This window comes from Chiroxiphia lanceolata, chromosome 4 (assembly GCF_009829145.1).
Source record: "Chiroxiphia lanceolata isolate bChiLan1 chromosome 4, bChiLan1.pri, whole genome shotgun sequence".
Classification (NCBI taxonomy): domain Eukaryota; kingdom Metazoa; phylum Chordata; class Aves; order Passeriformes; family Pipridae; genus Chiroxiphia; species Chiroxiphia lanceolata.
This window is the reverse complement of record NC_045640.1, coordinates 39,574,124-39,591,706: the sequence shown is the minus strand read 5'-3', so window position 1 is coordinate 39,591,706 and position 17,583 is coordinate 39,574,124. Positions and strand designations below refer to the sequence as shown.

The 17,583-nt window shown below is 36.6% G+C and overlaps 1 protein-coding gene across 2 annotated transcripts in view; it reads left to right on the top strand.

Annotated features, from left to right (window-relative positions):
- Positions 1-17,583, top strand: part of CLCN3 (chloride voltage-gated channel 3) — a 72,878-nt gene that overhangs the window by 6,425 nt on the left and 48,870 nt on the right. For both annotated transcript variants that reach the window (XM_032684831.1, XM_032684833.1), the window contains exon 2: positions 7,544-7,719. In XM_032684831.1, the coding sequence (XP_032540722.1) occupies positions 7,560-7,719 (160 nt within the window). In that variant the 5' untranslated portion in view covers positions 7,544-7,559. The remainder of the gene's footprint in view (positions 1-7,543; positions 7,720-17,583) is intronic.

Genomic DNA, 17,583 nt, shown 5'->3' with positions numbered 1-17,583 from the left:
TCAACTCAGGTGTGACCCTGAATTTATGAATCTGTACGCATAGCTAGGAACTGTTCAGTGCATTACTCTGAAAAGTTAAAGAAAATTAGTACAAGTAACAAGATTTCTGGTCATTCTGGTGGTGTGTGAAAGCTCTGCTCCATTTTTTTTGTATAACTCTCAGATGACTGCAACCTCAGTCCAAGTTAAAAAGAAGCAACAACCTCTGTAAACCCTAAGGAGACACTGTTGCAGTGTAATTTCATCAAACAGAAAATGAGTATTGTGACCTAAGTCGCAACAGACAAAAGTTACATTGTCTACAACAGAAAGTGCAGTCATAGTTCCTGCCCTTCTAAAGAGGAGTGTGGGTTGTACCTTTCACTTGTCTTAGCGAATTACAGTGTTATTCCCATCTGATCATAAAAGGGACACCAGAGATTTATTTTGCCAAGGAAACTCTCCATGTTTTCTTATCTGGACCGAATATTTGCAGCTATAGGTACTGACCCATTAGTTTGGAAGCTAATACTACATCTTACATTTATTTTAGGTTTGCTCCAAAGTGGCAGCAATGGACACAGCTGTTTACCATAACTCGACTAAGGATCAGTATTTACCTGTGAAGCTTTTGAATTGTATTTGCTATATAATATTTGCTTTTATATTTAATTCAAGTTCATGCTGAGGGATTATGTTCTTAACTTTTTTTTTTCCCCCTTCTTTTTAAGCTGTTAATTAAAAACCCCTTAAAGACTTTGCCACTCATGGAGCTGTTTGTTACTGTACCTGTGTGGGAGACTACTCTTCAACTCCGATAGCAGAGGTTTTTTCTAATGTATCAATAAATGAGGTTAGTTTAGTAAGTTTAAATTGGAGTTTTCAGCTCATCCAACCAGTTTGGGTTGAATACCATTAAAAAGTATTCACATTATTAATTTGGTGGATGTGAAAGGAGCAATCCTGTCCATCAGGTAGGCTGATATTTTTGTGCCAGTGAGTATAATTCTTCAGCTGTCACAACTATGGGTAGCCATAACCTTACTAGTTAAGACATTTTAGAGAGCGGAGATGCAGTGGTTTTGAATAATTTATAAAACTAAAGTCAATGCCCTTAACACTTGGCATCATATGACTAGAAGCATGAGTTTGGTATTCATCCTGTAATTAGGCTGTCAGGTTTTAGTTGGATTTTGTTGGTTTGGTGGTTTTGTTTTGTTTTGTTTTTTGGGTTTTTTTGGTTTTTTTTTTTCCAAGGAGATAAAAAGTGCTATAAAAATGAGTATTTATTATAGATTCTGCTTTTGTGAAGATCAGGTATATAGTGGTGATATTTGTATTGGTATGTATCATAAAAGTGAAAAAACTTTTCAGGCTGTTGTTATGCTAAGTGTTTTTAACTAAGAGTGGCAAGATTCAGTAGAACGTAGATGTGAATACTGGTTTTTTGTTGGAGTTATAAAGCTAAGAATTGCTTTACATGTATTATCATTTCATGTAGTTTCATCTATGTGTTTCTGTTCATATTTGAGTATCAGCATTTGAGTCTTAGTTTTATTTTTGAAGTAGCTGTGAAGGAAAGTAGAGCAAGTTTTACCTATGTATATTTTTGCAATCTGACTTATCTTCTATTTCAACAGAACGTTGGAACCTACTACATAAATAGACTTTTTTGGTTTTAAACTCAAATAGTTTCAGTTAACTGGAAGTGCTCCCTTGTGACTTTATTTTTCTAAAGATACCCTAAAAATTTGCCAAGATCCTTTCTCACTAAAGATCTCTCCTGAGATTAGTTACAGATTTACAGAAAGGTTTGAGTTAGAAGGGGCCTTAAAGACCATCTAGTTCCAACCCTCCTGCCATGGGCAGGGACACCTTGTGCTAGACCAGGTTGCTCAGAGCTCCATCCAACCTGGCCTTGAACACTTCCAGAAATGGGACATCCACAACTTCTCTGGGCAATCTGTTCCAGTGCCTTACCATGCTCACAGTAAGGAAAAGAAAAAAATTAGTTTCCAGTGGGTTTTTTTGAGTGCTGCAGAGAAAGATCTGAGTATATATTTCTGTAAAGGTTAGCATATGCATTCCCTACATTTTAACAGTTTGGATTCTTGAGTATCTTTAAGAATTTTTGTGGTCTAAGCTAACTTGAGAAAGTTTAGGAAATCTGCTTTTTTGCTCATCTTCCCTTCTGTATTTGATTTGAAGTGTTGAGATTTTTCTGAGCCTTTTTATGAAGAAATAATCTGCTAATGATCTAAAAATTGCAGTGGGATATTCCTGAGAAGTCAAGCACCCTTTTCCAAGCCTGGAGTTTGAAAGATGAGTGATGTTCTCATCTTGCTTAAATATCTTCATGTCACAGACAAAATAAATAAATGGAGGTGAGATATGCTGAGTCTACATTGAAAATAGAAATGTAATTTCCATGCTGGTGAGACTAAGATGAAGAGTGGCCACAACGTGGCCTTTGTTTTAGAATGATTGTAAAATTCTTGTAATTTCAGGGTTGAAAATTTCTTTCTAAAGGGCAGGTTTATTTAAAAAAAAAAAAAAGATGATACTGCAGTATTTTAAGTTAATGTAATATGGGATGTTTGGAATTAAGAGATCAAAGCTCTTCTTGACTGCTTCTATCTTTTGGGCAGGTGTTCTGGCATATATCCCCATACATGGGATATATGTTAAAATTTTAATCTAAGTATGGGTGTGGGAAAGTTTGTCATGTTATTTATCTGTTTCTAAAGTATACAGTAGTTGGATACTTACAAATAAGATGATGTATATAGAATTTCTGACCATTTTATAACACTTTTGAATGTTCCTAACAGTTAAAACATTTTAAATTCTGTATTATTTTCAAAATTTTTCAGCAAATTACTCCTCCGTTCCTATCATCCATTTCCTTGACTATACAACACATTCGTATGTGTAAAGATTGTATTAAAAATTTTAATTTCATCTCCTTTTGCTTTATGGGTGTGTAGCATTTCTCACTAGGTGCTGTCCTGGAGCAGGGTTTGCAGGAAGGTTAGATGTTAGTTAGGGGACAGATGACTGCCTTTTAGCTCTTAGTACTGAGAAGAAAAATTGAATATTACACTGATTTTTGGTATTCTTCTCAGTATTCCTCTCAGTTTGGGAAAGAGCTCTTCTGTTAAGAAGATGAATCATTGTGGGTTGTTACTGATTTGTGGGGTTTTTTGTGTTGGTGGTGTTTGTTGGGTTCTGTATTGTTATTGTTGGGGATTATTTAGTTGTTTTTAACTTTAGGCTATTTAAAGCAAATTTGGAATCTGGAAGAGTACTTTTAAGTTTTCACTCCACCCCCTTTCTTGGGGAATAACAAGCTTAAGATGCCTTTTTTCCCTGCCACCCCTTTGTATATGACATATAGAAAAGTGTTTTTATGGGACAACAGAGCACATCCTGGAGATTTACCGATTGCTTGGATCACCTGACAACAAATGTCCTGTAAATTAGACTTCTTACTGGCCTACTCTGTCTTTTCCAGAGACATGTCTCTACACTGGAAGTGGTTCCCTCAGCTGACTTACTTCTCTGCTTGACCTTTTAATTGTAGGGCTTGAAAGATAAGCAGGATGTCTGACGTTGGAGAGCTGAAAAGTGCCTGTGGTACTAGATCGTGCAGGAAACTGCAGTAGCCTTATATGCTTTTTCTACTGTTAATGTAGCTGTTTCTTCACAGTTCTCCTTTACCAATTTAGTTCTTGCCTGCTCTGTATTTCATTAGATTTTTCACAATTTCCTATACCTGTCTATGGATTACTTTCTTCGCTCTCCCTAGTCACAACAGGTAAGAAATCCGACTTTAGTTCTCTATTCTTCAGTTTGGTTTGCGTTTTTTGGTGGTGGTTTCTGATTTTTTTTTTGTTTGTTTGTTTGAGGGTTTTTTGTTGTTATTTATTTTTTTAGTGCCAGTGGCTTCTCTGTTAATATGCTTTTGTAGAATCATTTTGATGGGTTAGGACATCCTGGAAGTACCTTAGTAATAGAAGTGTGATGTGTTAGTTGTTGTACATTTTTGGCTTTACGATCTTTTCATAGAAGATTTGGATATGTGAGTTGAGTCAAATTCCTTTCCTGTTCCAAGAGCTTCCTGGATATTGCTTATATTTTCTTTTTTTATTATTCTTATGCTGCATTGCTTCAATATTTATGGGTTTCTTTCAAAGATAATCTGAAGCATTTTTGAGTCTGCTTTCTGGGATATTTGGACTAGGCTCTGAGTCAAAACTGTGGTGCTTTGTAGAAATAAGTTAAAGGTAATATCTTGAATGTTCTCAATAATCCTTTGTAATTCCTCTTGGATTTTTACAGTAGTCTAGATTGAAAAAAAAGGTTTATTGCTTAAATATTTACTGTAAGTAGAATTCGTTGGGAACCTGATGTAGAATTTTTTGTTTGCTTTTTTAGGAGGTTGAGTTTGACTAGCATTCAGCCAGTACCTTTTTACCCATTGGCAATTTCTTTTGAGTAACTTCCATTTTTCCCCATTTAGTGCCTGTCTGGGTAGGGCATGGAGTCTGTGGAATGAATCTGATGTTACAAAATGGCAAGTTGGCTGGTTATTTCTCCCTTCACAACTCCATAAGCATTTGAGCAACCTCTCCTGTATGAATGCACTCTTCCGGTATCCACAAATGATAACCTGCACCAGAGTGGGTCAGGCATGATACTGGTTCTCTTCTGGCTGTTGTAGCCATAGAAATAATTTTCCTGGCTCTTCGTTTTCTTTATTATTGATGCTCCCGGCAGTCTGTTTCCAAGGAGGATTCTGCTTTCTGTGAGTAGTGCTAGCAGTGTTTTAGATCACGTGAACACATGCTTATAAGTTGTCTTGAGCGTTTAACATAGCTCAAGATAGTGCATCACTAACCTTTTATCCTGTTCTTTAATTAATTGCAGATAGTGGTGGACAAATTAGTGACCGTTGTGCTCTTTAAAAGTAAAATTTTAGTCCTCTGCGAAGCTTATTGACCAGTTAACGTTCTCTGGTCTGTCAGCAGCAGTACTTCTACAGCAGGATACATGTAGTGTTTCAAAATAAGAAAAGGTCCGTACTATCATGCCTGTCACACAACTGGAGGCATGTATGTGCCAGAGGAGTTGGCATGTGGAGTCACGTTTGTGGAGAGGTGATAGAGGGCTGCTTTGTGATATGCTTCGTCTGGCTCTCGAGAGTCTGGTGGTTTTGTTTATCAGTTACTGACCAACTGATGAAACTTTCCCTTCCATTGTAACCCAGTCTGAAAGCATTTTCTCAATTATTGGAAGATTTAATATGTGTAATCTACTGTTCTAACATTTATCTAGGGAGACATTTATCCAAGAGAGAGTTATTTCTCTTATTCTGAATGTGAGATTTGTAGTAAAATTAACTGAAGCTGTGGAGTTTAATGTAGATAAAATCATCCTTTATTTTAAAAGATACATTTGCAATGTCCTGTCTTTATACTGCAATAAATATTTCTGGTGAGAATATTACAGGAAAGTGTCTTTATTAGATGAAAAAACTGGATGTGGCTTCCAAACTTGGTACAGTAATTAAAAGACTTAGCAGATTTTAGCCATGCCCTCAGTATGGAGCAAGCACAATACCACATGGATAATAAGAGAATCCACTACTTATGCTCCCTTAATTTGCGGCAGTTAACACTATAGAGTTGTTTCCCTCTGAGCTCCAGTAATTGCTTTTGGTAATTGTGTTTCACCTGTGGTTTACACTAGAGATACTCTCATTTTCGTACACTCACAGTAATAATCTTCAGAAGTTCTTGGAGCAGTTTGAATTTTGAATTTGGGGCTTGACACAAAAGTAGTAGTATTTTTTGGGTCTACATTTGCTACCTCTGTTGTTTTGATAAATTTACAAACAACTTTTTGTGATTTCTAACTGAATGGTGATATTTCTCCTCCATGTTAACTGATTTCTGCTTTGTAGTAAAGATTATTAAATAAGTCAGGGGAAAAAAACCTTAACAAAAAAAAGTCATGTCTCCAATAGGACACAAAAGACACAAAGGACAAAACCTTACGGTTTTTTACAGGGTTTTTTTGTGTCTTGTGCTTTTTATCTTCTAGTACTACTTCTATGGACAAGGCAGGAGAGTGTTCTGTCTCCTTGCAACTTCATCAGAATGTAGGAAAGGTCATATGAATATAGAATAAAGATTTCACTTCAGCAGGAGGCCAGTTGGCAGATGGGAGTCTATAATATGATTTTGATGCACAAAGCAGGTGGAGAAAAGCAACAAATGATGCATTGAGTGGAAATACTTCTAGAAAGTCCCAGTTTCTGATTTCATCTGCGCTGTGTGGCTTCCATTTGTGATAACACCCCAATGGAACTGGCGAAGTGATATTAAGAGACCTTCTGTGAGCGCAATAAATGAAACAGACTGTTTGTGTTCTGACTTTTTGGGAGGCATGTTCTTTGTAGGTGCCATTTTTTTTGGGAATGCCAAAAATTACTCTGTGTGAAAAGTTAGTATCTTTTGAACAGATTAAAGTGTTAGCTTCTGATTAAATTATAAATTGTGATCTGATTTATTTGGGTAAAAAAAATGGAGATGAATGGAAGAAATTTAATTGAAGAGAGAGTATGTTTTAAATTGTAAATATCTTTTTAAAGAAATAAGAATGAGTAAAGTCAAACAGATCTGTCTTGCACAATAGCAGATCTCTAAGGAAGAGCAGAAGAAGAGAATAAGTATATGCACATCTGCAGAATGCTCTCCAAATCTCCAGCATTTCCACCAGAGGTGTTTTTCTTAATAGCTTTTGATATTGGGGAGTTTTTTTGTTGTAGTTCTGTGAGTTTGTCTGACTGCTTTATGAACCGTTGCATTCTTCTGCAAAGTGGCAAAGAATTCTACCACTTCACTACATACTGTATGAAGGGATTAGCCTTTTTTTATCTGCTTGTCTCCTCTCTTTTTTCATTATGACATGTAGGGCTACCGACAAAGAACTGATCTCTTCACTTTCTTCACGCCACTTGTGATTCTGCTGACATCTGTTGTCATCTTCTACATTACGTCTTTTCCAGACTGAAGGGTCTTGATCCATTTTGTTGTCCTTTTAGAAGGAAAACTGTTTTGTTCTGTGTCATCGTTGTGCTCTTCTGTAACCTGTTTCAACTCTCCTATATAATCCTTTTGGACTTTTGGAACTATATAAAGTATTTAATGTGTGGACAAGCTGTGGATTTATATAAGGCTTTAATGAAGTTCTCTCTCTTAACTGATAATTCTTGAATCAGATTGACTGGGGACTGCTAGTGCATGCTACGCTCTTTCTTGAGATTTCATTAGTACATTGGCCTGAGAAAACATCATCCAGTTAAAAATCACTGAAGATTTGTGTAAAATGTTCTATATACAAAATGTTCTGTATTACTGCTACCTTTTTGTAACTTGTAGTATTGTGACCTTAACAATTTTTTCCCCAAAGCTTGAAATACTAATTTTATTTGATATAAACTTCTTAGTATTTTTTGAATATTCAAATAGAAAATAACTTTTTTTCTCTATATATATAGGTTATAAAGCAGCTAAATGGAGTCTGAGCAGCTGTTTCATAGAGGCTACTATCGAAACAGTTACAATAGTATAACTAGTGCAAGCAGCGATGAGGAGCTTTTAGATGGAGCAGGAGTAATTATGGATTTTCAGACCTCTGAAGATGACAATCTCCTCGATGGTGATGCATCGATTGGTAAGTTTATTTCCACTTAAAAATTTCCCTAGGTTGTATTTTTATTGGTTGGTTGGTTTTGTTTGTTTTTGTTGCTGGTTGTTTGGGGGGGTTCTTTTGTTTTGTTTTTAAATAACCAAACCTGATAGTTTTCTGTTTCGCTAATCTGTGCTCCAGACAGATGCTTTAAACCTCAAAGTGGCTGAACATTTTTCTGTGTGCTTGCCTAACAATTACATTGTATGAGATGACTTCTGATATGAGGCAGATATTAACATGCTTCTAACAAATGACAAACTTCCTGTCAAATAGAAGGATGGCTTTTTTGCAGCTACCTGGTTTTGCTACACTGCAGCGGGATTTTGGAAGTCTCCTTGTCTTCAATATTTCCACGATGCAGAAATTAGCGGCCTATTTTAATTGTTACTTGTGGAGATAAATCTGTTTGTGTTTCATTCAGCTTCAATTCTGTAAAACAGAGGCAAAAGCCATTTAAGTAGAGGTGTTGTAAAAAGCAACAGAAAACACTATATGAGCTCAGCTTTTGACTAGGTAAAAAGTTGCTAAGAAAACTTTCTGCTGTGAACACTGTGAAAGCACTGAAATAATACAACGAAAGAACTGGGAAGCTCTTCCTCTCTTTTTTTTTAATTTAAGAAAGCAGCTCATGGAGTGGGAGCGTTAACATTCTTTTAGCAATAGTCAGAGAGTTGAACTGAGAGAGGGAAAAAAGTAACGTCTGTGAGACAGTAAACTTGGTTAAATGTATACTCTGGTCACTTCCTTGTATTTGTTTAAAATCAAACTCAGTCTCTTGAGTTTTCTTTTTTTTAGCACCTTTTCCTCTCCCGTTAGCATTCAGTTATCTTCCTTCCCTGCAGTGTGTCTTCCTTCATATGTTTTCCCTTTGCCACACTTAGCAGTTGGATGTTGGCATTGTACTGGGTAGTTGTGCCGCATCACTGTAAGCATCCTTACCATCTGCATTCCTTCTGTCTAATTAGATATGTCTTGAATGTGCAGTTATTTAACTTGTATACCAGTACAGGTATTACGAGCCAGGACATCTTCAATCTAAATAAAAATTCCTTCTGGGACATTACGTGGAAAACACCAGCTCTTAAACGTTAGGAAATTATTGGGTGAACAGCTGACTTCTGTATATAATTCTTTGTTCTGAGTATCTGGCAATTTTAATAAAGCAAGTGCCTTGCTTGTCTAACATAATATTTACAAACTGTACTAAAAGTCTGAAGCTACTCTGGTTATTGTTTATAAAAATCATTTCCATCACTTCAAGCATAAAGGAGAATTAAGTTTGCAGTGAAACAGCTTCAGAGCCAGTGTTCTACCCTTTACATGTTGTGAAATCAGATCCATAAATTGAGTCCAAAGAGATGAGGTGGTTGTTTTGTTTGCATTGTCAAAATCAATGCTAGTTCCTGCACATGCCAGCAGCTCCTGGCTGTTGTAATACTGAAGTATTAGAATGTGCATTGGTACATAAATATGAGTGTAATTTCTTTCCTGGAATTTAATTTTTTGCTTATGACGTAGCAGCTCACCCCAATTCAGGACTCTTGGTGAGAGGCAGCAATAGTAATAAGCCCTAGTATTTTATTTAAGTGAATGGTGATTTATGTGTCTCTATACATGGAAAATGTTTTATTGTACAGTAAATCATAGTAAATATCTTAGTAGTAGACCAGAATCTGGTGTTAATTTTCTTTTTAAGGTGGTGATAAGAACATACTTCCAGAAACGTTTCAAATAATCTTGCATGCAGAAAGTGAACATCTTTGTCTGTCATTCCTTAGGTGTCCAAATGTGTCAGGTGGTTTTTCTTTTGTGTTTTTAATTCAGCAAATCTCATTGACAAGACCAAACTAGGGCTTCCTTGCATATACCCTTTTTGTATTCCTCTGTTACTCACTTAGTATCAACTGGTTGGTTGGTTGGTTTAATCATTATTATTATTTAAATACTCTTATCCTTTAGCCCTATTTTTGTTTTGTTGAGTCAAGTACACATGAATTCATAATACAGAATCTGTCCCACCTCCTGAGGAAGGGCAGGACCATCCTGGTAACTGGAAGATCACATGCTTCTTGACATTGCAGACCCTCCAGAACATGATGTGAATGCAGAGACCTTATGTTTAGCTTTGTGCTTTAGCAAGGAGCCCTGTTTAAGAATATAGTTTGTGTTTTAAGTCTCTGGGACTGGAAGAATTTATAAGCCTGGTATCTTAGCAACATGAACATAATGGCAATAAGGTATCTGTACTTCAAATGATTGTGGAAATAATGTAGTTAAATATAAAGCTGCATAGCTGCAGAATATAAACTTGTCATACAAATGAGCACAGACATGAATTTATCCAATCTGGATAAGTTACCACGGACGATATAGTGTGCATCATAATTTTACAGTTTATGTAATAAAATGTAGAATCACAGATTTTTTTAAAAAATCAAGACCATGCAGTGAGGAGAAAATGAAGGATTAAGAAATAATCTTTCTTTATTTCTCTTCTTTTTTTTCAGCTAATGAAAATGGAACCAGAAACTGCACATATATTATGTAGATAAAAGGCTAAAAATATGGAATGTCTAAAGTAAATTGTAGTCTTTCCCCTTTGTTGAGAGGGCAGTAAGTTAAGAGAAGAAGTCTTCTTATTTCAGTAGGCTTGCTAAGTCCCTTGGCTCTCAGGACAGCAATTCTGAAAGCCTGCACAGTACTGCTATTCACATTTCCACTCATACTTAAGTGCTTGACTGAGGCTTACAAAGCTATTGAGGCTGTTATACAGTGGTGAATATGCTTTCTGTTGAAAGCATGTGGAAATTGGATGAATCTAGGAAAGAATACTAATCTCATATACTCCTTGTCTTATGTGGGAAATTCATTGATACTATATGGGACTGAACAAATGAACATTAACTGAAACCAGTCTTTAGAAAGTTTTATCACCTAGACCTCTATTTTTCTTTACTATTTAGTTGATAGTGAGTTGTCTGTTTAGTGAGTGTCATGTCTTATTTGAAAGGCTTTGAGGAGTTCCATGTTAGGAATTCACCATTATCTTAAAACCAATGCTGAACAACAACCTCGTTTCTCTTAACACCATCTGAAAGCATGTATGTGACTGTCCTTTACTGTCTTATCTGAGAAAAATACATAAATTGTGACGATGTATTATGTACTAAATACATATATATGTATAGCAATTATGTAAGTAGTATGCTGTGTGCCTGTTATGTTCTCCAGTAGCTGCATAAATGTCAGACTTTTAGTGGCAGTATTATGGAGAACAAGTAGGTATTGTGAAATTGTGAATTTTTTGAGCAGTATGTTTTAACATGCTAAATAATTAAATTGCTATGCATGCGGAGGCTTGGATGGCTTGTACCAAAGCCCTGCCTAGAAAGGATGCTGCCTGTCTGCTTTGAACAAAACTTGCTTTTGTTGCTTATCAAAACTAATCTCTTTGTAATACTGAAGTTAGTGTCTTTCCTTGTTAAACTGCTGTCTAATGAGAAGTATGGTGACATTATACTGAAAAGGAAGTATCTGCCTCTTTGTAGGGAGGACAATACATGTACTATATGTAATTTATGGGGGTAATTTTTATCATAACTTATCTGTTTTATTTTTAGACTGTTGGCCCTGCTTCTTGCTAGGTCAGCTTAAATGTATTATATACTTACCGTTGCAAAGCTATCAGTTCTTTAATAGTTAAGTCATATAAGCTAATATTTACTGGTTTAAATTTTACAGGAGGAGAGCTATACTATTTAACTTTTTTAAAAAATGTTACACTAGGGTAGCTCATTGTTTTCCATCAATTTAACAGAAGGAAAAAAAATTCTTTCTAAACAGAAATTAAATCTCCAGAATTGAAATATATTATCAGATTAATATTTTTAACTGTGGAATGTGATGAGAAGATGAAAGTTCTTTTTCTTTCAGCATTGTTTTGCCTTGCCTGTCTAAAGTTTGATAGAGTCACAATTCTTGGCAACTGGCTGGTTTGAAGGGTATAACAAGTGTCTTCAAAAGTTGAAACTCTTTCCTATTATGGCGTAGTGAGGTGAAACTGAGAGGTCTCCATAATTTTACTCAGAAATGAGGGGTGTTTCTTTGATAAGAGAGGACTGCATCAGTTTTCACTATTTTTTATTTAAGTGTAGGGCAAGCTCAGGAGGTGAATTTTTGTTAGACTACAATTTTTTCACAGCACTTACTGAAATCAGATGATTGAACCTTATTTGCAGTAAAAATGGTTTGCAAACAAATGATCTCACTGGTGTTTACATTTCAAAGTACTTTGATCTGTGTGTGGGAATGTGAGTCCTGAATGAGCTTGCATTCTTTTCAATAGCTATAGAGATTCCCGCTTCATTTGAATGAGCTTAATTGCTTATATTGTGAGTTCAGCGTGGAGACAGTTTACAATTTGACATATGGTGTTAACATAAAATTGGCAATACTTAACCTTAGTATGACAACCTGTAAACTGGTAATTCAAAAGCTGCTGCTACAGCCGTTACTATCTCCTTGCAGTGATAGCAGTGCCGCTGAAAAAAAAGACTATACCAACAGGTCATAGTGTAAAACACTACAGCTCTCCTGAACTGTCCTCACCCATGAGTTGGAGTCCTTTGCCTAAAGAGAGAGACCCAATCAATCAATTTTTGGTACCTTAAATACCGACATTAAAAATATGATAGAGTAAACTAATATTGTGGCATTATTTGAGGAACAGAATGCGATTTTCAGCAAGAACAGGTGGTTCTACATAATCAAGAAGTTTGTACCACATGAGAGGTTAATTTTTCAAGCAAGACCTTGTTATCTTTTCCATGAACACATTCATGTAGTTGCACATGTATGCTTGTTTCTGTTTAGCTATTGCCCTTTATAAAGAAAACAAAGAAGAAAAAGAAAATAATTTAAAAAGTTATTTCCTGCATAAAAACCCCTTGAGTTCCTGTGATATTCTTTATGTGTGGAAATTGCATTAACAGATTCTTCCTGTTGTCCACAGCTGATATGAAAAAGGGTCTTCAAAGTCATTTTGCACCATTGGCATTGGTTTTATTTTCCATCCATGTGGTACAAAACTGATTGAACAGTCATTATGAGAGTTTGACATACCTCTTTCCTAAGTTAGATAAAACTTATTTTCCAAGTTAGCAGTATTTGCAGTAAAGAGCTCCTTAAATAAGGAATATATTCATCCTCAATGATGCCGTACAGATTGATGCATAAGATAACAACTTACTCTGATCACAAGGGCAAGCATGAGGCACAGCTAGCTCATAGAATAGTTAAATTGTCAGTAACTGGTTATAATATACTTTTTTCTACTGGATTGTAGTTAGACTGCAGACATTTTGCCTGTAATCCATACTACTGATGCAGCTGAACACAGGATATCTGACAGTATCAAACCATGATTTCTTTTACTTTTTTTAATACTAATGCATGAGGTTGATTCTGTCCATCTATCTGGAACAGAAGTTGTTATACATCAGGTTTGCATGGGCTAATTAACTGGGCTAATTAACAAAGTACTTCTTCAAGGATTTCAAAATTTCTGTCAAAAACAATCCCAAAATCGAGTGGAAGATTAATAGGTTAAGGAGAAAAAATGTTTTATCTTAGCTATTTGATATCATTTTCAAACGAGTGAGTTGCAGGGAATATCTGTTTATCATGTTAGTGATTTCCTGAACTCTACTGTTTGGGTTTTGGGGTTTTTTTAAATTGTATTTATTGTCCAAAATGTAAGTTCACTTGATATTGTTTTCGTTGAACAGCCTGTAATGATGTTGCAGTGTTAGACTGGGCCTTCACATTGTAAATGGATTGGTGTGGCATTAAGCTTTTTGAGGGATGAAAATTATGGCAATATGTACGTAGAGTTTTAGTAACCAATTAGTTTCTTGTTCTCTTAAATGTTTGAAAATAAATACTTATTGTTTCAATTTCTAATAAATGCTATGGTGAGTTCTTTGAGGACTTGTTTATAGAATATGAGAATTTTGTTGCTTTTAGAAGTCAGCCCTGCCAACAGTCCTTGAGTGGTCTCACTAGTCTTTCCTGCCAAAGTTTTATTTACAAAATTAGGTTTCCTCATCTTCTGATATTCTGGGTATTCATATTCTGGAAGAAGATGAATCATAGTACTAATAATCCATTCTTTCTGCCTTTCTGATATTGTATAATCTTGTCGGTTTTCTTCTGCAGCTCTCCTGAAGTGCTTAAAGCACACTGGCTTTGTCAACAGATATTGCCAAGGAAGTTGTTACTGGTGTAGTGTTATTATAAGTTTGTCCTTCTCCTAGGCAAACCATATGAATAGCGTAAAATGAAGGAATGAAAACAGAGGAAGTGTGATGGCATATATGTAGAAAGAAGAGTCTGAAGTGTAAAATAAAATAATTTAGTATAATGTGTGCATGCAGTCTTTAGGTACTAAATAGAAAATTTTTTTTACAGCTTTAATAATATTTCACGTATTCATTTTAGCTGTGATTTTTTTCTCTCAAGTCAGCCAAAGAAGGCAGATAGGATTTTAGCCAAACTGATATCAGGCTGTACTCTTGTTTTCTACCTTTGAGAACATTCTTGCTTACAAGCATTTTAAAGTGAAAGCTTTTCATCTGCTTGAATGAAACAGAAATGTTATTCTGAAAGAGGATATCATGATGTCCCTGAAACATAAGAACAGCTGTACTGGGTCAAACCACAAATCCACCTAGCTCCACATCCTGTCTCTGACAGGAGTCAAAAGTCAGTGCTTAAGGAAGAGTAAGAACAGGGTAAGTGATAGGCACCTGAGTACTTGTACACAAGTTTTTGTATAGGTGAGGGCCTCTGTCGTCTGAGTGATGACTTTTAATTTTAGTCTTTATCAATGAATTTTTCTTCAACTGACTTTTTCTCACTAAAGCAATTCTATACCACCCCTTGGCAAGCTCTGATAGCTTAGCTACATTTTATGTGAATCACCACCTTCTTTCCTTTATTTTGAACCTATATACAGGTAATAAATACTGCTGAGAGCAGGTATAACAGGGGCATGTGCATTAGCATGGTTTGACATATGGACTCCCTTGTCACTCACCCCACCCTTGTATGGCATAAATGCTTAAGCTCTTTTTTTTTTAATTTTCATTTACAGTAGCAGCTGTAAAAGTCTTTCTGGTAATACAAAAAGTTTCAGGGGGTATTATTTGCTTATTGAAGTGAAACTGCTGTTGATAGAAAAAGGTTTGATATGAAACTAGGACAGGGTGACCTGAAACTAGGATGACTTGATTGTTGTGCCAAATACACATACCCTGAAAAGGCCTATCATGTGGTGGCCATCCACATGTAGAAACTAACAAGGATTAACACAGGGATAGCATGGTGCTGTCACTGTTATTAGAACAGATGGTGAAAATTTTATTTCCATTGCTACTTATTTTTTCCTCTCCTCAGTTACCTCTTTTTCAGGTTAAGGTCTTGTTTGCTTGGTTGGACCTTGCAGCTGTCCCATACTTTAGATCCTCTTCACTGCCCCTTTCTGAACCCTTTCTGTAACTTGAGGGGTCAGAACTTCACATAGCATTTGGAGAATGGGCGTGTCGTGGCAATGTAATAACAAATTTATTCTGACCACTACTAAGTACTGAGTTCATAGTTTAATAGTATTCAAATATAGTTGGCATAGTATAGTATTATGTATTAACAACATAAAGAATTACTGTTGGCACTATGTTCACACAGCTTACGTATTTATGGAGAAGATGTAAAATTCTTGAAGATAGAAAGTAACCTTAACATATATATGTGGCTGTCATGGTTTAGGAATGCTACTTCCCAGTTTGGTTCTCCCACTGAGTCTTTCCAAACCACACTGCTGCTGGCTTACTGCTCCTCCTCATCTTCAGAGCCCCCTGCTGTGGGCAGACCAAGAGGAGAATTGGCAAAAGGCAAAGATCGTGGGTTGAGATAAGAACAATTTACTGGAAACAGCAATGAGATAACAGTATTAATAGCAAAAGCAGTGTGCCCTGGCAGTCAGGAGGGCTATCCGCATCCTGGGGGGATCAGGCAAAGCATTGCCAGCCCGTCGAGGGAAGGGATTGACCTGCACTGGTGCGGTGTCACCTTGAATATTGTGGCAGTTTTGGTCGCCACAATATAAGAACAATATTAAGCTATTGGAGAGTGTCCAAAGGAGGGCAATGAAGATGGTGAAGGGCCTTGAGGAGGAACCGTATGAGGAGGTGCTGAGGTCACTTGGTCTGTTCAGCCTGGAGAAGAGGAGACTGAGGGGAGACTTCATTTCAGTCTACAACTTCCTCGTGAGGGGAAGAGGAGGGGCAGACACTGATCTCTTCTCTGTGGTGACCAGTGACAGAACCCAAGGGAATGGCCTTGAGGGGGAGGTTTAGGTTGAATATTAGAAAGAGGTTCTTTACCCAGAGGATGGTTGGGTGCTGGAACAGGCTCCCCAGGGAAGTGGTCACAGCACCAAGCCTGACAGAGCTCAAGAAGCATTTGGACAATACTCTCAGGCACATGGTGTGACTCTTGGGATGGTCCTTTGCAGGGCCAGGAGTTGGACTTGATTCTTGTGGATTCCTTCCAACTCAGCATATTCTGTGACTGTGAAAAGTATACAAAAAGACAGTGATTCCCCTGCAAAAATGCTCACTGCAGAGCCCAGCCTGACTCTACTGCAGCCATATTTTCCCAACTGGAAAGGAACACCCTTCTTCTCAGAAGCGAGAGAGACAGAGAGAGTCCTTTTTCCCTGCCCCTGTCAATGATGTAAGGTGGTATTGAATAACATAATGTCTTACCGTGCCCCCTCCTGCTGGTCTGGGCCGGAACCAGGACAATGACATATCTAGGGAGGAACACATGTTAATGCTATGATTTTATCCCCTGCATATACCTTGAACAGCAAGTTGGACACAGGTGCCAACAGTAAACAACTCTAAAACAGAATAAGGGCAGTTGAGCAGATAAGACCTATTTCCTTATATGCATTTACATATGAGGAAAAACAGAACAATTTCAGCAGCAAAATTTTGGCTAGTCTGAGAAAAGGGAGAAGTGAACTTCAGGAAAGGATGCCAAATCTTCCTGTTGATGCATTATAACTACAGTTTTAGCAGATTGGAGTGTAAGGAAAAAACACATATGTAAAGGTGAAAATGTACCAGGACCTTTTTTCTTAGTAAAAGCCTACCCTGTAAAGAAAAAGATCAGAAAAAAATGATAGAAAGTACTTAAGAGGCTTTTAAAGAATAAGAGAAAGCAACTCTTTGCAGAAAATAACTTGCTTTTTTTCTGAATCCTCCTTGCATGATTAATAGTAGAAGTAGATATTTTTATTGTCAATGTAAAACTGACAAAAAGAAAAGAAAGAAAACAAAAACTAACACCCACCTTTTACAGCTTGTAGCTATATATAGTCTGTTATGTCAACCATCTTCTTCTAAAGTCTTTGGGTTACAAGTCAAGAAGTGTGATGAACAGGCCCAGAAAGAAGTGAAAAGAAAACTCAGAGAGTAGTCTTGCTTTCATGTTTTGGGCCAAGATGTCACGGTAGTCTTTAGGGACCAATCTGGGGTTTTTTTCCAATTTATTTTTGCTTTTAGGTGTTAATATTGCATAATGATTTTATTATTTCCCCTTTTTTAAGTCTGTTTCTTTCTTCTCCTGCCTTAAAGTTTTGCATAGCAATGGGGAGCCTTTACTCCTGTTTCACTGATTTGAAGTGAAGGTTCAGGCTTGCTCTGAGGAGAGGTCAGTCTCAGAACTGATTACACAACATGCTTGCAGCTATATGACCTGTTCTGCTGCTTTCTGTTTGCT